The sequence below is a fragment of the Octopus bimaculoides genome, chromosome 13 (genome assembly GCF_046866305.1).
Source record: "Octopus bimaculoides isolate indiv1 chromosome 13, ASM4686630v1, whole genome shotgun sequence".
NCBI lineage: Eukaryota > Metazoa > Mollusca > Cephalopoda > Octopoda > Octopodidae > Octopus > Octopus bimaculoides.
In genome coordinates this window covers 10660687-10685498 of record NC_142940.1, presented here as the reverse complement: position 1 = coordinate 10685498, position 24812 = coordinate 10660687, and the positions used below count along the sequence as shown (strand labels likewise).

The 24812-nt window shown below is 36.7% G+C and overlaps 1 protein-coding gene across 50 annotated transcripts in view; it reads left to right on the top strand.

The window, feature by feature from the left end:
• Positions 1-24812, top strand: part of LOC106881827 (uncharacterized) — a 399079-nt gene that overhangs the window by 310175 nt on the left and 64092 nt on the right. For all 50 annotated transcript variants that reach the window (XM_089361515.1, XM_089361525.1, XM_089361523.1 and 47 more), the window contains 4 exons: positions 4111-4159; positions 18056-18131; positions 19725-19769; positions 23470-23649. In XM_089361515.1, coding sequence (XP_089217641.1) covers positions 4111-4159; positions 18056-18131; positions 19725-19769; positions 23470-23649 — 350 coding nt within the window. The remainder of the gene's footprint in view (positions 1-4110; positions 4160-18055; positions 18132-19724; positions 19770-23469; positions 23650-24812) is intronic.

Sequence of the window (24812 nt, the reverse complement as noted above, 5' to 3'; positions counted from 1 at the left end):
TTTTCTTTTTCCTCATTACTGCAGAGTTTCCTATTGCATTTATTGGCAGGTTGTGTGTATGTTGTGGGTCACAACATGCTGTAGTAACAGTGGGAGAAAGAGATGTTCAGATTTATTCTCTCTGTATTACATTACACTTCTTTCAATTGTGTCTAAGGGTGGGATTGTACAGAGAAGCTCAATGCAAATATGTTTACTCATTTGCTATTGTTTGTATCTTTCTTTGTTGTGGTCAAATAATGAAATTTGAATGTACTGCACACATTGTATCATATAGCTTTTCTTCCTCTGTCTTTCTCTCATTACATTTTGCGTAATACCTTTTTCACTAATACCTTTTAAGAATAGCTTGTTTGCTGGTTAACTTTGCAGCTGAAGTTGTTTGATGTCACTTTTGAATTTCTCTCCTAATATTTTCGACTTTCATAAGATATTGATAATAGATTGAAGGAAAGAATATTTTTCGGATATATACATTAAATTTTCCTGTTTCTTTTTATTCATTTCTGTAAGCATTAAGTGTAACCTTTTAAAATAATTTCTCTTATGCTTCTATTATGAAAAAGTCGAAAAAGTCGCATGGCTTGTGCTTGTTAGTAATATGAAGGTTGTTCACAGTTAAAAATGCCAAACTAAACCATGTACCCAAGGACAGCACCAATTTATCGTGAACTAGTACATGATACACAGGTTCTTTTGAGTAACATTTCTTATTTATTCATAAGAGAGAGAGAGATAGACGTCTGTTGTATTGCAAAGGCAACAAACCCATTCCAGCATAAAAACTATATGTGAACAAGCAAATGAAAAAGGTTGTGTGATTGCTTGGCCTGTAAGAAATTGTAGCTAAATCTCCCTCATATCACAAAACTACATACCTATATACATATACACATTATATATATGGCAATATAACAAGTGTGCCTTGGTGATTTCTACTCCCTCTTTGAACTTTTCCCTTTCTCCTTTCCGACGAAGAGCTATGCTCGAAACCTCAAACTCTCTTTCACTGAATGTCAAGCTAATACATTTCTTGTGCACATCCTCACATGTGTTTTTTTTGGGTTTTTTTCATTAATTTGAATTGACTATACACACACACACACACACACACACACACACACACACACACACTATTTATGAGAATCTGACTTGGTATTGTTTCCATGTTTCCAAATTGTGTACACAATAACACATAGCCTTAGGAAAAGAATCAACGTAACAGCTTTATTTTTTCCTGTAGTAAAAGAAAGAAAATATATGAAAATCATCTATAAATTGGTTTATGGCTGTGTAGGAAACATTTTATAAACCTGAGCTTCTGAGAAAGTTTTATATCAGACATCTCAAATCTCACGTTAATTTCTAACTGAAGAGTCTTAGTTTATGCAGATATTTTTATCTTCTTTTTCTCTTGTTATCGTTTTATAGTATTTCTCAAACCTTCTCAAATATTTTTAGGCTGATTGTTATATTGGGGAAGAAGCAAAAGAAAAACAAGTTGCCGTTCACGTAGGGGGAGGGGAGTGACCTGAATAAGCTATTATTTCCATCCAGCCTAACAGTTGAGGAGGATTAGTCAGATAAAAGCCTGGCTTGATAGTGACCTCTTTATTAAACAGTGAACTGGTGAGGAATGGGAATGAAAGGTGTGTGTGTGTGTAATATGCACAACAGTTACATGCAAACATGGCCTGCAAGTACTCGGCCCACTTAGTTCAGCACGTTTTTTTCCCCCCTTTATTTGTTGAATAGAAGTTGAAAAATAGTGAAATGTGTAGGCGTGACTATGTGGTTTGGTTAAGAAGCTTGTATCCCAACCATGTGACCTTGGATTCAGTCCCACTGCATGGCACCATGGGCAAGCTTCTACTATAGCCCTAGGCCAACGAATGCCTTGTAGATGGGTCTGGTAGACTGAAACTGTAAGAAGCCTGTCTTCCAATACTCTTACTCTTTTACTCTTTTCAATCATTTCACTGCAGCCATGCTGGAGCACCAGGACTTATTCTTTGTAAGCCTCGTACTTATTCTATCAGTCTCTTTTGCCAAGCTGCTAAGTTACGGGATGTAAACACACCAGCATCAGTTGTCAAGCAATGTTGTAGGGAAAAACACAGACACCCAAACACACACACACACACATTATATATACATATATATATATGACGGGATTCTTTCAGTTTCCGTCTACCAAATCCACTCACAAGGCTTTGGTCGGTCCGAGGCTATAGTAGAAGACACTTGCCCAAGGTGCTACGCAGTGGGACTGAACCCAAAACCATGTGGCTGGTAAGCAAGCTCCTGAGACTATATATATATATATATATATATATATATATGTATATATAATATGTGTCTTTGTCCCCTCCACCACTACTTGATAATTGATGTTTGTTTGTTTACGTTCCCGATTATTATTATTGGCGAGCTGGCAGAATCTGTAGTGTGCTGGACGAAATGCTTAATGACATTTCGTCTGTCAGTCTGCATGTTCTGAGTTCAAATTCCGCTGAAGTTGAGTTTGCCTTTCATCCTTTTAGGATCAATAAAATAAGTACCAGTTGAACATTGAGGTAATCAGCTTATCCCCTCCCTCAAAATTGCTACCCTTGGGGAAAAATTTGAAACCATTATTATTACTTTTATTATTTTTATTGGTTGGTAGAATGGCAGAATTTCTTTGAGTGATTGACAAAGTGCCTTACATATTTAGTTAAATCCCACAACTTTTGTTTAAGTTCACATCATGTTGGGGTTGAAGACTTAACCTCTTTTCTATCATGGGTCAATAACAGTAAAATGCCAGCCAAATGTACTGGATTTGATTTAGTTGTGTTCTTGTGGCTTTGTACAAATGTAAAAAAAAAAATGTTCAATCAAATAAAATGAAATAAAATAAATGTTCCCTGATTAGAATAGAAATAATTAAACTTTTACAGTGTGTTTGAGTGTGTAATGTTATTGAGTGTACCAAGATCAAAGAATGATTTAATTAAATTATAAGCTTTTTTTTTTTTTTTTTTACTCATTCATTCCATTTATTTATTGGCACTTTTGTCAGGAGAAAGGGACAGTGGCCATGAACTTTGCAGATTTCCCTAGATTGGTGAGATGGATGGATGGTTTATATGTTTATGCCTGCAGGAAAGCGGGAGTAAAAAAAAAAGAAGAAAACCTCAGTAGCCGGGAATTCTAGAGGATTGACATTCTGCAGTCTCAGAGGTTAATAAGGTGGGGGGGGGGATTGCTAGTGCTGGGACTGGAGGAGATGAGGGATACACAATAGAAGTGAGAAGAGGAGAAATAGTGGCAGTGATACCCAATTAGTTCAGATGCTTAGAGGTTATTGTAGAAGTGGTAGAATAGACAGAAGAGAGACAGGGCGTCTACAGGACAGAGGTTATAGTGTGTCAATTAGCAAGCCATTAACAGTCAATTGAATGGTCTTATTTTGAAGGGGATTTCTAAGGTGGTTTCCACAGACTGGATTTTCTGCAGCCTCTTAAAGCTGGCAGGATGTACTAGTCTTGAATCAGACTTGCCACTGGGTCTATCTCCTTCACAGCAAAGTAAGTAGGAGTGGCTGTGTGGTAAGTAGCTTGCTTACCAACCACATGGTTCCAGGTTCAGTCCCACTGCGTGGCACCTTGGGCAAGTGTCTTCTACTATAGGCCCGGGCTGACCAAAGCCTTGTGAGTGGATTTGGTTGACAGAAACTGGAAGAAGCCCATTATATATATATATATATATATATATATATATGTGTGTGTGTGTGTGTGTGTGTTTGTCCCCCCCAACATTGCTTGACAACTGATGCTGGTGTGTTTACGTCCCCGTAACTTAGCAGTTCGGCAAAAGAGACCGATAGAATAAGTACTAGGCTTACAAAGAATAAGTCCTGGGGTCGATGGTTGATTTGCTCGACTAAAGGCATTGCTCCAGCATGGCCACAGTCAAAATGATTGAAACGAGTAAAAGAGTAAATGTACCAAAGTAAAATTGCTTATAGTTCTTCTCTGCCTTAATACCTAGTCAAAAGAAATTTGTAATGATGTTTGTTTTTTTTTTTTAACCAAGAGTCATGTTTATAATTATTTTCTATTTCAGCAATGGCTTTCATTGGAAAAGAGAATTTCGAAGCAGATTAAAGATAAAAGTAAGTTAATTTCATTTGTCGAATTGAGTTAACGTTCTGCTTAAGTAACTACAGTAATTACACGGAAAAGTGATGTGGAATAAGAAACATAACTGAATAAGGAATTAACATTTTTACATTTTTTTTCCTTCTGTATCTTTTAGCTTTACACTTTGCATATTCTTTGTATTGTTTTTCTTATTTACTGATCATGTTTAGAATTGTTTCTATGCACAAACGATTAAATATGTTCACGATGAAGTTGTGACTACAGGTTAACTTGGGTGGTATAATGATAAATTTTGACATGTATCTCTTAAATGTTACCTGCATTGAAATGCAACTATAACAGATTGTGATATGACATGTTATAAAGATGCATGGAACCTGTTTTACAAATAAATCTATTTAAATTTATGTGCATTGATAGATGGTATATCTGATACATCTGCTTAGCTTAGAAGGAACATTACTGATCAAAGAATCAGATAAAGTTTTAGTAGTTTTAACTCCTGGACCAAGAAATCTGAATTCAGCAACTGATTTTGGGGGTTGTGTTCATTCTATTGTAATAAGCTGATTGATTATTTTTTTCTCTTCTTTTCTACTAGTAGTTAAGTGTTTTTATTTGTTACTTTTTCTGTAAAATCTGTAATATCTACCCTCAAAATGTGTTTATATTTTCTTTAATCAGGGTTATTTAAATCTGAGGTCAATCAAGATATGGCATTTTTATATCTGTCTATATTTTATTCTAATTCAAGAATGTATTTCCACTCCCCATTTCTGTCTGGTCCATCATTCATATCTTACCCCCTCTGTCTATTTCTACTCCTCCCGTCTTCCTTTCTCTTCTATGCTCTTACAATTAAACAACACACCTAGTTCTCAATTAACAAACTGTCATAAATTCCTTCCTCTCCAGATTCTAATATAATACTGCTATGTTGAATTTAGTTTTGTTTTCCTATATAGGTTCGCGATTAACTAAAGTAGGCTTGGCCATTTATGCCCAGTTTCTGGTAAACCTAAGTCTATAACTGAGAATCTTTTCCTCGTTCACATTACATGAACAGCCATTCATTTCGTCTCTTCTCATAAACTGTGGCCTTACACCTGCGAAAAAGAAAACAAAAACAAAAATCCAGTTTACTCTAAACCTGGTCTAGTTTTACAATCTTTACTACAATCACCAAATTACCTCTACAAAGCAGAGTTCATTTTCTTTGCTCCTCTCATCTACCTGGCCAACACAGTTTGTTGGTGAGTCCTATAATTTACTGGGTTGTGAGGCATCACTGAAGACTTGGTCTTTGTATTGTCTACCTAGGAAAAGTTAACGTAATTAAGATCATTCCTCTCCAAGCTATTTTCCCATAAGTTGCATTATGAATGAAACACTTGTCACTGTAGCAGTGTTGCTGCTTTAAGCTGTGAGCTCTTCCTACTTTGTAATATCCGTATAAAGGGTAATAGACCTCCTTCGGTCATGAATGACCATGGGATTGCACCTAGAAATTTCTCCAAGGTACAAGTCCAGGCAAGGTTATTCATGGAAGACCAGCAGTTGCCCATGTATACCACCCTCCTCTCTCCACACCACCAATGTTATCCAAGGGAAAGGCAAAGGCCAGTACAGCTTGGCACGAGTGACGTTACAACTCATTTCTACAACTGAGTGAACTGGAGCAACGTGAAATATAGTGCCTAAGTCAAGGACACAACACACAGCCCAGTCTGGGAATCGAACTCACTACCTCATGGTTGTGAGTCCAACACTCTAACCATTAAACCATGCACCTTCACAGATAAAATGACGTGAACTGTGTGGGTTTCTTGAGACTTAAATTTTTTTCACTATTATCATAATGCAGTGTTTGGTAATAGAGAATGATGGCAGCAGTCTAAAAACCAATCAACTCAACCTGATGTGCTTTAAAACTTTAGCATTCAGATTTCTTTGTCAAATGTATTGTTTTTTTACTCTTGTTTCAGTCATTTGACTGCAGCCATGCTGGAGCACAGTTTTAAAGGGTTTTTTAGTCGAAGAAATTGACCCCAGGACTTATTCTATCAGTCTCTTTTACCAAACTGCTAAGTTACGGGCACGTAAATACACCAACATCAGTTGTCAAGTGATGGTGGAGGGATAAACATACACACACACACACATACACACACACACACATATATATGATGGGCTTCTTTCAGTTTCTGTCTTCCAAATCAACTCACAAGATTTTGGTCGGCTCAAGGCTATAGTAGAAGACACTTGCCCAAGGTGCCATGCAATAGGACTGAAACCAGAACCATAACGTTGGGAAGCAAACTTCTTACCACTCGTTCACATTGTTTTGAATTAATTACACATTGGCTGGTAGCTTCAAAATTTCAATGTCATGTTTGTATATTTTTAGAGTGACATTGTAGGGTAGGTGCAAGATGTTGGATCTGGTCAGTTTTAACATAAAACCGCTAGGATATTTGGGCCAGATATGGCCAGATGAAATGCTAAAACGTTAAGACAATGGTCTTGATTTCCTTCAAAATGGTAGTAACAAAGAAAACTCCTACCAAGTTTATTGCTCAACCTGTTAGATATAAAAGCTGAATTTCTCTCAAACCACACCATGTTTTGTTTTTGTTTTTTTTTTAAACAAAAAACATACACAGCAGTAACAAACTTTAGCTACACTGAAAATAAGATGTGATAGTCGAGGCTGGTACGTATTTTGATCATAAGTTTGCTCAGTGAGAGCTGAGCTGAGCTGACTGGGGACTGAGCAGCTATAAAGTCTGTGCAGTGTTGTTGAATGGAAAGATTGATCTGATCAACAATAAAATTTTGAAAGTAATCAATGTTACAGATGGATGTGGTGGTGGGGGCAGCGGGGGTGGGGTAAAGAAGTAAAGGTTAACATGTTGTGTTTCATGAGAAGTTAGGTGTTGTAGTAGTTTACAAACTGACATATGTTGTGTATTCAACTGATCTGACCTGATATGTGTGCCCTGGGAGTTAAGTGAGAGTAGACAGTAGTAGTAGTAGTAGTAGTAGTAGTTGTTGTAGTGGTGGTTTTGTATCATGAGAAGCAAGCCATTATAATGTGGTAGTATATTCTTTGCAAATAATTTGGAAATTGGAATATTTCTAGACTAGTCCACATTACTCAGAGCCAATTTGCCGATTCCTCTGGCATATATATATATATATATATATATATATATATATATATATATATATATATATAGAGAGAGAGAGAGAGAGAGAGAGAGAGAGAGAGAGAGAGAGAGAGAGAGAGAGAGAGAGAGAGAGGTAATGGTGTCAATAAGACCCAAAGGTGTCAGGTAATGCTGAGTAAATGCTATGGATAGCTCCAGGGTTCTGTGATTATGCGAATGAGGAGTCCAGCATATATATATATATATATATATATATATATATATAATGTGTGTGTGTGTGTGTTCCTTCCTCCAGTCTGTCGCAGGATTACTCATATTTATCAGCTGAGTGGGCTGTGGATTAACAAAAAAAAAAAAAATTGTTTTCCTTCGTCCAGGAATTGAAACCACAATCTTACACTCACGAGTCCAACACCCTAAACCACTAAGCCATGTGCCTCCACACTATCTGTGTTTTTATCTAAAGTTCTGAAGACTGTTGAAATCTCTCACTTGCAATGTCATTCATATTCCAGCAAAGTGTTGTACCTCATGAAGCTTAACAAAACTTAGAGAAAATTTCAGGGTGGAAGCAATTTGGGAATATCGGATAAGCAATTACTGAGACTCGGTTTTTAATGTTGTGACAGCTTTTATAATAATTTCTCATATTGGCACAAGGCCACAAATATGTATGGGAGGAAGGAGGATTATAGTTGATTAAATCAGTTCAGTATATGAATAGTATTTATTTTATTGACTGGAAGGATGAAAGCCAGTTAACTCCAGTGAGATTTGAACTGGAAACACAGACAGATAAGAACTATTTACTGTAATATATATAATATATATATGATATATATATAGTATGTTATGCTTTAGTGCTAATGGTAGTGCTGCTGATGATGATGATGATATTTTGGGGAAAGACATGAAGTCTATTCCACCTATGCAAAATTTGGATATCATCCTTGCTTGTGGTTAAGAAGCTAGCTTTTCAACCACATGGTTTTGGGTTCAGTCCCACTGCACAGTACCTTGGGCAAGTGTCTTCTATAACCCCAGTGAACATGGTAAATGGAAACTGTGTGGAAGCTTCTGTGTGCGTGTGTTTGTTTGTTTGTCCTCCCACCACTACTTGACAAGTGTTGGTTTGTTTCCATTCTCGTAACTCAGCAGTCTGACAGAAGAGACTGATAGAATGAATACCAGACTTGTAATAAGTACTGAGATTGGTTTGTTTGACTACACCCTTCAAGACAGTGCCCCCAGTTTGGTCACAATCCAATGACTGAAAGCAACAAAAGCTAAAAAATTTAGTTTTCCATCACAGGCATGGGTGGTATGATATTTGTGAGAGAAATTGGTTTTCTGGACTTCTATCTTATTTCCTACAGTTAATCCCTCAACAATGGGACAGCATAGAATTAGCTGTAAATGTAAATCAGTTGTACATTAACTTTGGAGCTTCAATCCCTAACAAATATTTGGTCTTTTATTAAGTCTATTCTTGACCTCAGCAGTATGGATAGACACTTAGACATTCACCCTTAAGATTACTTCTGTGTTTGTTTGTTTCACATATCAACCACTTGATTGATTGCTAAATATCACAACAATAAACTGTTCCATCAAATGCAACTGCAGGTTCGCAAAGTAACTTTTTTTTTTTTTTTGCTGCTGTTATGACGTTGAGTAGCTTCAGCCTGTCCTCTTCAAATCAGTTGTAAATGGGCTGTGAGGTTGCTGATCAAATACCTCAGTAAACCCACCTGACCAGCATACCAGATATGTTACACTCATTGTGCCATGTATTGCTTTTGACATGAGAATAGTAGTTGACAAGAAAGATTATAATATATTGCTCTTGTTGTTTGGTGACTTAGCCCTATATTTGTGTTTGTGTGTGCATGCATGCAGGACGGTTTGAGAAATTTTGCTCAGGCTAGAAACATTATCAAAAGAAAAATAAAGCTATCTGTATTTAAATGCTATATCTTTGTCAACTGTGGTTTTTATCACTTTATTTCTAGTTCATCGGACAATGAGAATAGGTTTCAAATTTTACACCCACTGTATGTTTCGTTTTTAATTCTACCATAACTGAAAATATATATTACACAAAGACAGAGTGGGCGAGGGATAGTACAGTGAGAGTTATTTTATTTCTTATTTGTAAGAAACATACCATAGACATAATTTAGGGTATTTGTATATTTAGGGCAGTGAAATGGCTGGTACAGTAGTGTTAGACTAAAAGCTTTGCACCATTTACTTACATCCCTCTGCATTTGGGTTTCAAATCACATTGAAATCTTCTACTTTGCTTTGTGTCTAGTTTTTTACAGGGTTAATTCATTGATTCCTCTACTCTGCCAAAGTTGGAAAGCTTTATTGCATGGTTAGAGACTTTGGGTGTCTACCCTTGTGTGTTCAAATCCTTCCAGGATCAGATTTTTTTTTTTCTTTCATTTATGAAAAGCAAAACTATTATATCATTCTTCATTGTCACCTACTTCCCATCTATCAATTCCCTCTGTGGTTACACTTAGCTGTTGTTATAACTATTTTATAAACTTCATAATAAGTAAACAAAGAAAAAATTTAAATATAATGTATTCTATGCATTTTTGTCTTTAAAATTCTTTAATTTCATATTCAAATTTCTAATTCTGTCATATATTATGAAAAAATATCTCTTTTGTAATAACTGTCCACTTGGGGATGGTGTGTTTGAATAACTACTTTTATTTCTATTTATGCCGGTGAGAGGTATAACTTGTTTCAATTTAAACTTATTTTGATTTTAGGAAAAATTTTCTTTTTTAACCTCTCCATCATTTACTATTTCTACTCTCACTTACTCACCCACAGAGTGGCCCAGCACATGAAGGTGCTTTTACGTGCTAGTCACACAATCCCAGCATCGGCCACATTGCGTCCACGAGGCCCAGCACGTGCTTTTTACATGCCACCAGCATGGGTGCCAGTTACATGACACTGGTATTGGCCATGACTGCAATTACACTTGGCTTGACAGGCCTTCTCAAGTATGACGAGTCTTCTCAAGCAACTATACAACATGAATTCTTGATTTATTAAAATTATCTCCACCTCTGGAGGATGTCATTATTACCAAATGGTTATTAAAACCTGCTCCATTTGAGGAGGGGAGATAATCTAAAGAATCAAGAATCCTCCAAAGTTGACATGCCATTAAGAAAAGGATACAAACACATCCTTGTCTGTGTTTGTTTACACAGGTCTAAAAACCAGTGTTGTGGATTTTGTTGTCTTTCTCATCATGTAACTTAGAGGTTTAACTATTAAATAAGTACTGGCTTTCATATGGTTTGACTTAGATCCTTTGAAAGCAGTGTCCCAGCATGGCCAAAGTCCAGTGACTGACACCTGTAAAAGTGGAGAAATATAGAAGAATAAATCCAGCCTAGAAATGCGAATTATTGTCAGTGTCTGGTTTGTTGTTGTTGGCACTCCGTCGCTTACGACGACGAGGGGTTCCAGTTGATCCGATCAACGGAACAGCCTGCTCGTGAAATTAACGTGCAAGTGGCTGAGCACTCCACAGACACGTGTACCCTTAACGTAGTTCTCGGGGATATTCAGCGTGGCACAGTGTGACATGGCTGACCCTTTGAATTACAGGCACAACAGAAACAGGAAGAAAGAGTGAGAGAGAGAGAAAGTTGTGGTGAAAGAGTACAGCAGTGTTCGCCACTATCCCCTGCCGGAGCCTCATGGAGCTTTAGGTGTTTTCGCTCAATAAACATTCACAACGCCCGGTCTGGGAATCGAAACCGCAATCCTATGACCGCGAGTCCGCTGCCCTAACCACTGGGCTATTGCAGCTCCACAGTGCCTGGTTTACATTCTGCACATTCTCCATGTCAGGTATAGACACAAAAGGTTTTTTTCGATAAACTTGCTTGGTTACCTGACCCGAGATAGCTGAAAGCTTTATTGCTTTTTACTTTTTCTTTTTCTTTTTTTCTTTTCTCTTATTTGTTACTTCTAAAGGATCGTGAAGACTTGGAGTGGGCGAATATTGACGGAGGGCAGTGGGCGAGGAATGAGTTATTCGGATCGTTTTTAAGTGGGATTGATAAGAACAGTAGCAGTAATATGTAGTATCTGAATGTGAAGGAGATGTGATTAATAGGTTGGTATGTTAAGAGGCCCATCATGACTCAGATTAATTGAATGGGTTTGATTCTGTGTGTGTGTGTGTGTGTTTGATTGCTTTTAAGATTTGAATTTGCTCTATCTTCTTTCTCCCATTTTTTTTTTATGTTTCTTTCTTTCCCTTTTTGTTTTAATAATGTAAAGCTATTTTTCAATAGATTTTTTTTCTTTCTTACATTTTTGTTTTTATTTTTTTTTTTTAACTTGAAATTTTTATTTTTCAGAAAATAGTTTAGGGCTGGATTTTCTGGATTTTGGGTTTTTTACTAAAAAACCAGATATGGGTAAAGGTAAAAAAATTTAAAAAAACACGCACACACACAAATAGTTAATAGTAGCATTAGACATTGGTGTTGTTTTAATTATAGTAGTTAATAGTATCCTCAGCACAATTAAAAGTGAGATTTATCTACCACTGTTTAATTCCCAGTTTTGTAATTTATTCTATATCCCTGTTACCTACTGCAGCACAATTTATCTTCTCTCTTCGTTGTGTTAGGTTTAGTGCAGTGTTTACTAGTTCCCAGCCAAAGTTGTGCAAGAAGTCACTTGAGGCTTCATTAGAAATAGTGACATATCGTTTAATTATATGCAGATGTATTTCTGAGTCATTTTCATATTTAATTCTATATTTGTAATCTTGTTTATCATATATGTACATAGGTGCAGGCATGGCTCTGGGGTTGATAAGTTTGCTTTCCAACTGTGTGGCCTCAGGTTCAATCCCAGTGTGGCACTTTGGAACTGAAAGAAGCCTGGTGTGGGTGGGTGTGTGTGTCAGTGTATATATATATATGTGTGTGTGTGTTTGTGTCAGTGTATATATATGTGTGTGTGTGCTTGCATGTAGCCTGTCTTGACATCACATGAGGGTTGTAAATGTACTTCACCATCATACAGGAGATGTTGTTCATTTCTAGTCATCTGTGAAAAGCATGTCTGGCCATGGGAAATAGTTACCTTGCTTGGAGGTGAGTGTTGGCAACAGGAAGGTCACCCAGCTGTAAAAAACCTGCCTCAACAAATTCCATCCAGCCCATGCAAAATAACAATAATCACATAGGATATTGGAAAATCAAAAACAAAAAAAAATCTATTATATTTTATTTAAAAGTAAGTTCTCTACTTTGTTTTCAGTAATTGTTTTCCTGTTCACCAATCCCTAGATAAACACAGAACGGATTTGATTTAAGTGGATATCTCTATATAGCTTGCAGGGTTTTGGGGTTAGCATTCAAATTACTGTCAAATGTAATGTTTATGTATTCACTATGCATTATCTTGTAGCTTTGAGATTTCGATGGTGTAATTATTTAGTTTTACAATGGCATTGTAGGGTCAGTGTGAGCAGCTGGATCTGGCTGCTTCGAACATACAACAGGCAGAATATTTCGGCCGGATGTGACTGGTTTAAATGCTCAGGGGTTTAGCAATGTACATAATTGAGAGCCAGTATAACTTACATAGGCATAGTTTAGTATTTTAGATCTTGAAAAATTATTTTAATTATTTTTAATACCTGGTAGTTCAACTATGACTGGTGGAAATAAAGTTTACATATATAGGCTGTATCCCAAATATTTATTTACAAACTAAATAAGTATTGCTTTCTTATTTACTTAACATATTTTGTGAGTAAATAAATGATGTATTAACCACTAATATTTTAATATAATCAATATTAAATTTGAATAACATAAAATGGTATTGTGTTTCATATTAGTTTTACATTTTGGCACAAGGCCGGCAGTTTCAGAGGTAAATCAATTTCATTGATCCCAGTAATCAACTGGTACTTATTTTATCGACCCTCAAAAGGATTACAGCAAAGTTGACCTCAGTGGAATTTGAACTCAGTGTAAAGCCAGGCAAAATTCTACTAAGCATTTTGCCCAGTCTGCTAATCATTCTGCCAGCTTTGAACTATGTTTCATATCAAAAAGTAAATAGTAGCACATTATTATCCCAGCACTGAAAGGTGTGTAGTTGAAGTCCAGTTAGTAGATTTGTTGCAAAGTGGTACTTGGTCTCAAATTATTCACAAGTCTTTAGCATGTGTGTGTATGAAAAAATCCAAGTATCCCACAACCCATAAATTGTCAATGGGTCACCAATGGCTAAAGCTACAAGAAACGAAGTGGTTCAACTGGGTATTTGAACCTTCAGTTTACAGGCAGTTTCTTAGTTTCTTGTTTTTCAGAATGTACTAAATTAAAACACCCCATCAGAATTTTATGTAAATTTAAATTCCAAACACTGGCTTAATAAAACTAATTAGTTTACTAAATTCCTTATTTTCAAAATTAATTGAAGCAAAGGCAATATATTTCAATAAAAATATGTTAACAAAAGAGTTAAATGCTTACCTCTCTATAAAACAGAGTTTATGATCTGACAATTAAAACTGGAATTTTTCTACTTTTTTTTGTAAGTCAGCAATGCTGAGAAATTGCCATTGCTCTGAAAAACAAAATTGTAAAAACAAATAGATGATTTGTTTAAAAATATATTTTACAATTTCATTTAGCTATTAGTGTTTCCAATGGGAGTTACAGAGTAGGTTTGTTACTTCCATTTCCCCATTCTCAGGAAATGATGTATATAGGATTAAATTGAACAGTGCTTTTACTTGTCTGGCAGCATGGAAAGACAGATTTAAAACAACTAGTGTTAAAACACAGGCATGGCTTTGTGGTTAAGAAACTTACTTCCCAACCATGTAATCTCAGGTTTAGTCATACTGTATGGCTCCTTGGGCAAGTATCTTCTATTATAGCCCCCATGCCAAAACCTTTTGAATGGACTTGGTAGATGGAAAGGACCCTTCGTACATCACTGTCATACAAGCAAGGTTGTTCATTTCTAGTCTTCCATGAAAACTGTGTCTGGTCATGGGAAGGAAATATTACCTTGTTTGGAAACAGATGAGGGTTGGCAACAGGAAAGGCATCCAACCATAGAAAATCTTCCTCAGCTTTTCCCAGCTGACCCATGCAAGCATGGAAAAGTGGGCATTAAACGATGATAATATATTAAAGCTGATAATTCATTCTTTTATTGCTCTGATTTTCTCACTTTCAAGCATCCATTAAGCTGCCCAAGAGCAAGAAAACTTGGAGTAACAAAGAAATGAATTATCAACTTCAGCAGAGTGAATAAATATACTCTACTACATGATTTGAGTACTAAGTGAAGACACATGGCTCAGTGTTTAGTGTTGGGCTCACAATCATGAGGTAGTGAGTTCAATTCCTGGACCAGGCTGTATGTTGTGTTCTTGAGCAAGACACTTTATTTCATGTTGCTCCTGTTCGCTCAGCTTATATAGAAATGAGTTGCGATATCACTGGTGCTGAGCTGTATCGGCTTTTGCCTTTCCCTTGGATAACATCCGTGGTGAGGAGAGAGGAGGCTGGTATGCATGGCTGACTGTTGGTCTTCCACAAACAACCTTGCCTCGGCTTGTGCCTTGAAGGAGAACTTTCTAGGTGCAATGCCATTTTCATTCATGACTGAAGGGGGTCTTTAATGCAGGATTTGAGTACCCCTACTTCCATTTGTACATTCAGACATCTATGTGTGGTATATGTAATACAAATTAATTGTAGGATTTCATCACTCATTCATAAACATTGTTCTCCATTGCTTGACCATTTAGCATTCAGATTATTTTGTCAAATATAATGCTTTTTCATTCACATTGCTTTTGATTAATCATGTATTATCTCATAGCTTTGAAATTTGGACAATGTGACAGTATATTTTTAGAATGGCATTGCATGGTAGGTGTGATAGGCTGGATCTGGCTGGTTAGGACATAAATACAAGTAGCATATTTGGGCCAAATATGGCCAGTTTTAAATGCTAAAGGGCTAAACTGCCTTTCATGCTCCACACACTCTGCATATTCCTTCTGTGTAGTAAATTTCAATTGTAAATTTAAGAGTACTAATAATTAAGTACGTATTCGACCAAGTGACATTGAATGACTAATATCCAACAACCAGCACTTCCGAATTTACACAGACGAGTTAGAACTCGCATTCTTCCCCAATCACCCACGTGTGTTACGAGTAATCCCGCAGAAATTGCAGTTTACTATCAGGGAGTGAATTATATTTTCAATAATAATAATAAAGGATAAAATGAATTAATGATTAACAATTTTACCAAACTACTTGGTAAAATTATTAATTAATTAATTTTACCCTTTATTATTATTGAAAGTATATATATATATGAGAGAGAGACGTGTGCACTTGAGATTTTGCATTCACTTGTTGAGGTTAAAATCTATGTTTAAAAATCAATACATTTCTGAAGTATTTTGTTTCAAATATTTTTTTCATAAAAGTGTTTTACTAACTCTAAAGTCACTGCTACTTCAACTTTGATTTCTTCAGAAATGTTCTGTGGGAAATGCAATTTTCCAATTTTCTTTGATTCAATAAATAAAAACACTTTTGCGTTGCAAAGGTTAATAATATCTCGGCAGAAAAAATATCTTAAAACAACCCCATTAAGTCTGTTGAACATTGTGTTTTTAGATCACTTGCCATTGGGAAAAAACAAAACAAAAGAAAAACGGTAACGTGTGTGTGTGTCTGTATGTATGTATGTATGTATGTATGTATGTGTGTATCTGTTTGCCTGTCTATTTTGTGTGGGGAGACAGCTCTTAACATATTTAGTTTCTGAGTTCATGATTCGTGTGTTCTGTGCTTACTGCATGAGATGTCTTTGTGTCTCTGAAGCATAATTATTTAATTAAAATTCTACGTGCCTCAATTAGGCTGTTTTGCTGGGAATAGCTTCATCTTATATGGAATGTGATCTGCAATAAATAAATAGATAGATAGATAGATAGATAGATAGATAGGTACCCTTCCTGTGTGTGAGTGGGTGGTCTGATGTCATTTAAGCTAAATGTGACTGAAAAATGTTATGTTAAAATGTTACTGAATTCAAATAAATACTTAACTACTTCTGAGACCCTGGAAGGGCACAAAGATATTGCTCTCTCTTTTTCTCTCTCTCAACAGAGATGCTTGTTTGTCAGTCTCTTGCACACAAGTGTAGTGCACATACTGTCACAAATGTGTTGTCAGGGACCAGTATTATCTCCCTGTATCAGAGCAGGCAAAATGTTGGATGAACTAAGTCAATAGTATACAGAAAACTATATTCAGCTGTGAATATTGTGTCTTTATATTAGCATGTCCTAAGAATTTTGGCACATAGCTTTTGTCTCAGTTTTAAAGATGAGAAGGAGATATTTAAGAGATATCAGATAAATTGGTTAATCAAATATTTAATTTCAAACAAGTTTCTTCACCTGCTTATCAGGATACTAGTTTCTAAATTTTAGTCCTCAGAACAAATTTGCCATTTTCTAATTACTGTTGCCTACTTCAGTTTAAAACTTAGAAGGAAGCCTATGTATAGTTACTCATCCTGCTAGAAATAACAAGCAAGTTCTCTTAAATTACACCTTACTGTCTTAGAAAATATCATTGGCTAATATACCAGACATGCTGGTCAGAACTGAAATGCCTTAAAGTGGTGAGCTGGCAGGAACGTTAGCACGACGGGCAAAATGCTCAGCAGTATTTTGTCTGTCTTTACGTTTTGAGTTCAAATTTCGCCGAGGTCGACTTTGCCTTTCATCCTTTCAGGTACTCGATAAATTAAGTACCAGTTGCGTACTGAGGTCGATCTAACCAACTGGCCTCCTCCCCCCAAATTTAGAGTCTTGTGCCTAGAGTAGAAAAGAACTGAAATGCTTTTGACCATCGGTCTGCTTGACCCAGGGTTACATTGGGAAAAACAACAACTCACTTTCTATCACAGTGACAAAACTGTCCCTTTTTGTTCTAGTTAGTTCTGTGTTCCTCCATGGACACAGGGCATAGCTATGTAGTTAAGAAGTTTTCTTGGTAACCACATTGTTTCAGGTTCAGTCCCACTGCATGGCACCTTAGGCAAGTGTCTTCTACCATGGCTCCAGGTTAGCTAATTCCTTGTGAGTGAATTTGGCAAAATCTATGTAGATGCCCATCTTGTATGTATATATGTATGTATATATGTGTGTGTGTCCACCATCCCTTGATGACCAGTGTTGGTTTGTTTACCTCCTTGTAACTTGTGGTTCAGCAAAAGTGACCATGAGGATAAGTACTAGGCTTAAAAAATAAGAACTGGGGTCTGTTTCTTTGACCAAACCCTTAAAAGGTGGTACCCCAGCATGGTTGCAATCCAAGGGCTGAAACAAGCAAAAGAGAATCAAGTCACTTTTTTTTTTCTCACCATGGATTGGTTATTTGGTAAATGAAGCAGCAACAATTTTTCAAGTTCTTTGTCCTCAGGACACCTATGTGTAACGGTCAGTTGGATACATTAGTTATAGCTAAAATTGTTGATACTTTGATGAGAGGAGATAGTCTACAAATTTGTTAGATGTAGATGCAAACTGCTTCATCTGTTTTACTGGGGAATGCAGTTACTATTGTTTTACAGTTTTCTTTTAACCCTTGTCTCATTCTATTTCTTTTTTAGATGTTCCTTGGGAATTTGCATTCCAAGTGAAATTTTATCCTCCTGATCCATCCTTACTTCGAGAAGATCTTACAAGGTATGTAATTTTTCAAGCAATGCTCATTTTTGCCACTGTAGCAATAAATAAATTGTATTTTGCCTTCATCAACTCAATATTTGTAGAAATAATGTGATAAGCAATGAACTCATCCAACTGTTTGTCACCTGCCCCAACATATGCCACAGTATAGAACTCAGAGTTGAATTTTTGGCTGAACTTAGCTGGCCTAATGTCAAAATTTGAAACCAAAGGCAGCAAGCTGGACAAAATGCTGTATGGCATTTTGTTCATTTCTATGTTCTGTGTTCAATTTCTCCCACAGTAGACTTTGCCTTTCATCCTTTCAGGGCTGATAAAGTAAGTGCCTGTCAAGCCAAGCATTAGGGTCACTATAATGAAGTAGCCCGCCACCCCCAACATTTCAGGCCTTGTGCCAATAGTAGAAAGGATTATTATTATTATTATTATTATTATTATTATTATTATTATTATTATTATTATGGCGAGCTGGCAGAACAGTTAAAACGCTGGGCAAAATGCTTTAGTGGCATTCTATCCATCTTTACATTCTGAGTTCAAATTCCAAGAAGGTTGATTTTATCTTTCATCCTTTCAGAGTCAATAAATTAAGTACCAGTTGCATACTGGAATCAATCTAATCAACTGGCCCCCTCTCCCCAAATTTCAGACCTTGTGCCTATAGTAGAAAGGATTATTATTATTATTATTATTATTATTATTATTATTATTATTATTATTATTATTATAGATGATGGTGATGATATTAAGATGGTGAGCTGGCAGAATTATTAGCACGTTGGATGAAATGCTTAGTGGTATTTCACCTGTCTTTATGTTCTGAGTTCAAATCCCACTGAGGTCAACTTTGCCTTTCATCCTTTCGGGGTCGATAAATTAAGTACCTGTGAAACACTGGGGTTGATGTAATCGACTAGTCCCCTCCCGCAAAATTTCAGGCCTTGTGCCTTTAGTAGAAAGGATTATTATCATTATTATTGTTATTATTTTTGTAGTGCTAGAGAGCTGAATTAAATGGTAATCATTTAATTATTTTACTTTCCATTGTCTTCATTATGGATTGACAGATTCTGTAAAATGACAGACAACAAATTACTTTGTTGTGTTTAGTCATGCCCCATTTACATTCTGAGTTCAAATTTTGCCAGGTCAGTTTTGCCTCCCATTTTACCAGGGTTAAGTACCAGTTGCGTACTTTTCAAGTTCTTTGTCCTCAGGACACTATGTGTAACGGTCAGTTGGATACATTAGTTATAGCTAAAATTGTTGATACTTTGATGAGAGGAGATAGTCTACAAATTTGTTAGATGTAGATGCAAACTGCTTCATCTGTTTTACTGGGAAATGCAGTTACTATTGTTTTACAGTTTTCTTCTAACCCTTGTCTCATTCTATTTCTTTTTTTAGATGTTCCTTGGGAATTTGCATTCCAAGTGAAATTTTATCCTCCTGATCCAAGCATCGACTGGATTGAAAAAAAAATTGTGGCCTTGTGTCTGTGTTAGAAATTTTTGTTCTTACTATTATTATTATTATTATTATTATTATTATTATTATTATTATTATTATTATTGTTTTCTTTCCCTCCAGATACATGCTGTGCCTTCAAATCCGAGTTGACATATTAAATGAGAGGTAAGGTTATTTTCATGTATCGCATGACCTAAAACACTGAGCAACCTTTCACAAACGATTACCAAGCTAATTATCTGTCATAAAAGTTCTTACATGCACACACACACATACACACACACACACACACACACGCATGCACACACATGCGCACGCGCATAGCTTATGGGTTTGGTGCATGCCAATTTTGAAATATCAAAGATAAAAACACCAGACTTGCAGGATGCGGAGGTGTCTCTATTCTCTATTGTCTGGCATTCAAACTAAATTACTGGGTGGGGCCTCTCTCTCTCTCTCTCTCTCTCTCTCTCTCTCTCTCTCTCTCTCTCTTTCTCTCTCTCTCTTTCTCTCTCTCTCTCTCTCTCTCTCTCCCACTTTGAACTATTTTATTATACATAAATTGTGTTCTTGCCACATTGACCGTTTCCTCCTTCCTCTACGTCTCAATTATTTTGCATATTTACTCTATTATTCATACTGTCTCGTTTGCCTGTTACTGTCTTGCTTGCTAACTGTTTCACATTCCCATCCGCGCACACACACACACACACACTCACTGTCCTTCATACACATTCTAATTATCAAATGATACATCCAGCTGTAGAAACTCTGCCAAATCAGATTGGAGCCTGGTGTAGCCATCTGGTTTCACCAGTCTTCAGTCAAATCGTCCAACCCATGCTAGCATGGAAAGCGGACGTTAAATGATGATGATGATGATAATGATACATGCTGGCTGGATGGCTGTCTGGAGTATTGAACTACTGACTCAAACCTCCAATGAACTGCTGTAGAAAGTGGAAAAGCTGTAATTTATGGCTATAGCTAACTAATATTGTTTCTTTACTCCTTAAGGTCATCTCAACAGATATTCTATAGAAATTATTAGCTGGCACTGATTTTTGTTACGATGTTTCATATACGAGACATAAACAAGCAAGGAAATCAAAAATGGGTAATCGGTGTATATCCAATAACTATACACCACTGTATATTTAAGTGACTATTTAAGCTATGAGTTTGCGGATGATTAATGATGAAGGGGGCAAAAAACCCCGAAATATGGCATATAAGCTCATTACCCATTTTTCATCTTTAATCTCATTGTTTGTTTACATCTGACGTCTTGTATATGAAATGTCATAACAAATATCAATGCTGGCTAATATTCCTATAGGATACCTGTAGAGGCAGCTTTAACAAGTGATGAAGTAGCACTGCTAACACAGTAGAACACGATATTGATTTATAAAAACATTTAATATACATTTATAGGCGCAGGAGTGGCTGTGTGGTAAGTAGCCTGATAACCAACCACATGGTTCAAGGTTCAGTCCTACTGCGTGGCACCTTGGGCAAGTGTCTTCTACTATAGCCTCGGGCCGACCAAAGCTTTGTGAGTGGATTTGGTAGATGGAAACCATCGTATATATATGTGTGTGTGTCCATATTTCTCCCCCACCATTGCTTGACAACCAATGCTGGTGTGTTTACGTCCTCGTAACTTAGCAGTTCAGTAAAAGAGACTGATAGAATAAGTACTAAGCTTACAAAGAATAAGTCCTCGGGTCGATTTGTTCGACTAAAGGCGGTGCTCCAGCATGGCTGCAGTCAAATGTCTGAAACGAGTAAAAGAATAAAAGAGTAAAAGAATACTTTATAGTATATTACGGTTGCATAACAAAATACCGCATGCCTACAAGTCACAAATATCATTTCAGTCTGTATTGCACTCTTAGACATGATACTCTACTTCACTTTTCAGTCTGCTGCTTGCTAACTGAAAGGAAGGCATCCATCCTTAACTCATTAACATTTAATCCTTTAGTATATAAAACGGCCATATCCAGCCAAAGTATTCTACCTATTTTAGGTTCAAACTGACCGGGTCTGGCCTCTCACACCTACCCTATAATGTCATTTTAAAAATAAACAGTCATATTATTGAAATCTCGAAGCTACAAACTAATGCATGAATAATTCCGAGCAATGTAAATAACAAGCCTTACATTTGACAAAATAATCTGAACGCCAAAGGGTTAAACCACCCATACCCGACCATAATATTCTGACTATTATATTCAAAGCAGCCAGATGTAGCCTCTCACACACCTATATCCCACAAGCTCATTCGACAAATAAAAAACATGATATCATTGAAATCTCAAAGCTACAAGACAATGCATGATTAATTCAAAACAATGTGAATGCTAAAGAGTGAAAGAACACACTTGCTCCAGCAATTTAGAGAGTTATTAATGGTTTACCAAGTTGTTAAATAACAACAAAAAAACCAGTCAGTTTGTTCTAGATCCTAAGTTGCTGCAAAAGTCCTTTATCTGGCCTAATTCCACAGACAGACAAAAAATACATGTCTGGCTCTATTTATTTATCTATGTCTTACTCATGACTTTTTTTTTTTTTGTTTCATATATTTAAGACTTGAGGAAAATGTATGTGAAAACTTTTTACAGTTAAGGACATGGTCTTTGAAAATGCTTTTTATGTCAGTAACTTGAGATGATATTTTGTATGAAAATTGACCTTGTTGTTTTAGAAAGTAAAAACAGTGGAGAAAGGTCAAGACAGCCATCATGGATAGTTATAGTAAAGTAGGGGATATTATAACTTTCCCCAAGTATATATATATATATATATATATATATATATATATATATATATAGTGGAGGCGCAATGGCCCAGTGGTTAGGGCAGCGGACTCGCGGTCGTAGGATCGCGATTTCAATTTCCAGACCGGGCGTTGTGAGTGTTTATTGAGCAAAAACACCTAAAGCTCCACGAGGCTCCGGCAGGGGATGATGGCGAACCCTGCTGTACTCTTCCACCACAACTTTCTCTCACTCTTTATTCCTGTTTCTGTTGTACCTGTATTTCAAAGGGCCAGCCTTGTCACACTGTGTCACGCTGAATATCCCCGAGAACTACGTTAAGGGTACACGTGTCTGTGGAGTGCTGAGCCACTTGCACGTTAATTTCACGAGCAGGCTGTTCCGTTGATCGGATCAACTGGAACCCTCGACGTCGTAAGCGACGGAGTGCCAACACAACATATATATATATATATATATATATATATATATATATGGAGGCACAATGGCCCCAGTGGTTAGGGCAGCGGACTTGCAGTCGTAGGATCGCAGTTTCGATTCCCAGATCGGGCGTTGTGAGTGTTTATTGAGTAAAAACACCTAAAGCTCCATGAGGCTCTGGCAGGGGATGGTGGCAAACTCTTACACCACTTTGTTACACTGAATCTCCCCGAAAACTATGTTACGGGTACACATGTCTGTGGAGTGCTCAGTGACTTGCATGTTAAGTAGTTAGCATGTAAAAATCAATTTAGGTAAAAATTAATACAAAGTATTTAATTTCATAAATATAATTATAAAATTATAATGAGGGCAACTACCTAATAATGCCACATGCTAGAAGATGATGCCAAAGGGCTCTAAAACTGCTTTATTTATCACCTAGACACGGGCTAAAAGTGAGGGAATGAACAAAAAAGACTTTTTTTAAGTGGTGTTACATCACTCGATATTTGTATTAGTTTACTTTTTGTTTTCTCATGTTGTTTTTGTGTTTAATTTTATAATATAAATTTTTATTTATGTATTGTTTTTTTAAATTATTTAAATTTTTTTCTTTTTTTATTCCACTCCCTAACTGCCATCACCTTCAGACTGCCTTGTTCATTTGCTACACACGTGTTGCTAGGCTCTTACACAGTTCAGTCTGAACTGGGAGACTATGATTATGCAGAACATGGAGACACTATAAACTACATCAAAGATTTGAAGTTTGCTCCAAACCAAGATAATGAAATGCTTTGTAATATTGCACATCTGCATCAGCAGCATAAGTAAGTTAATACTCTGTACTCTATATCATTATTGTTACCATTATTTCATATATATAAATGATAAATAGTATTGTGAGTTTGTACCAAATGGTTTGTGTACGTGTGTGTATATATATATATGTATGTATATATATATATATATATATATATATATATATATATATATATATATATATATATATATCATCATCATCATCATCGTCGTTTAACGTCTGCTTTCCATGCTAGCATGGGTTGGACGATTTGACTGAGGACTGGTGAAACCAGATGGCTACACCAGGCTCCAATCTGATTTGGCAGAGTTTCTACAATTGGATGCCCTTCCTAACTCCAACCACTCCGAGAGTGTAGTAGGTGCTTTTACATGCCACCTGCACGAAGGCCAGTCAGGCAGTACTGGCAACGGCCACGTTCAAAATGGTGTATTTTACGTGCCACCTGCACAGGAGCCAGTTCGGCAGCACTGGCAACGATCTCGCTTGAATGTCTTTACACGTGCCACCCAGCACAAGTGCCAGGAAGGCGATGCTGGGCACAGGTGCCATTGACAGTTTAGCTTTCGCTTGCCCCAATAAGTCTTCGCAAGCCGAGTTTCATTTCCAATGAAGGAAACGACATTGGCACGACAAGACATTGTGAAGTCAAGCACCTCATAGACATGAAACCCTGGGTAACCCTATACACCAGCCATAACTGTCTTTATCTGAATACTCTACTGTTCTATGACTTAGAATGTGCTTCTCTTTTAGATTTATGATGTGTGTATATATATATATATATATATAGGTGTAGGAGCGGCCGTGTGGTAAGTAGCTTGCTTACGAAACATTTGCGTCTGGGTTCAGTCCCACTGTGTGGCACCATGGGCAAGTGTCTTCTACTATAGCCTCAGGCCGATCGAAGCCCCGTGAGCGGATTTGGCAGACGGAAACTGAAAGAAGCCTGTCGTATATATGTATATATATATATGTGTGTGTGTATGTGTTTGTGTGTCTGTGTTTGTGTGTATGTGTTTGTGTGTCTGTGTTTGTCCTCCCTCCCCAACATCGCTTGACAACTGATGCTGGTGTGTTTATGTCCCCGCAACTTAACGGTTCGGCAAAAGAGACCGATAGAACAAGTCCTGGGGTCGATTTGCTTGACTAAAGGTGGTGCTCCAGCAT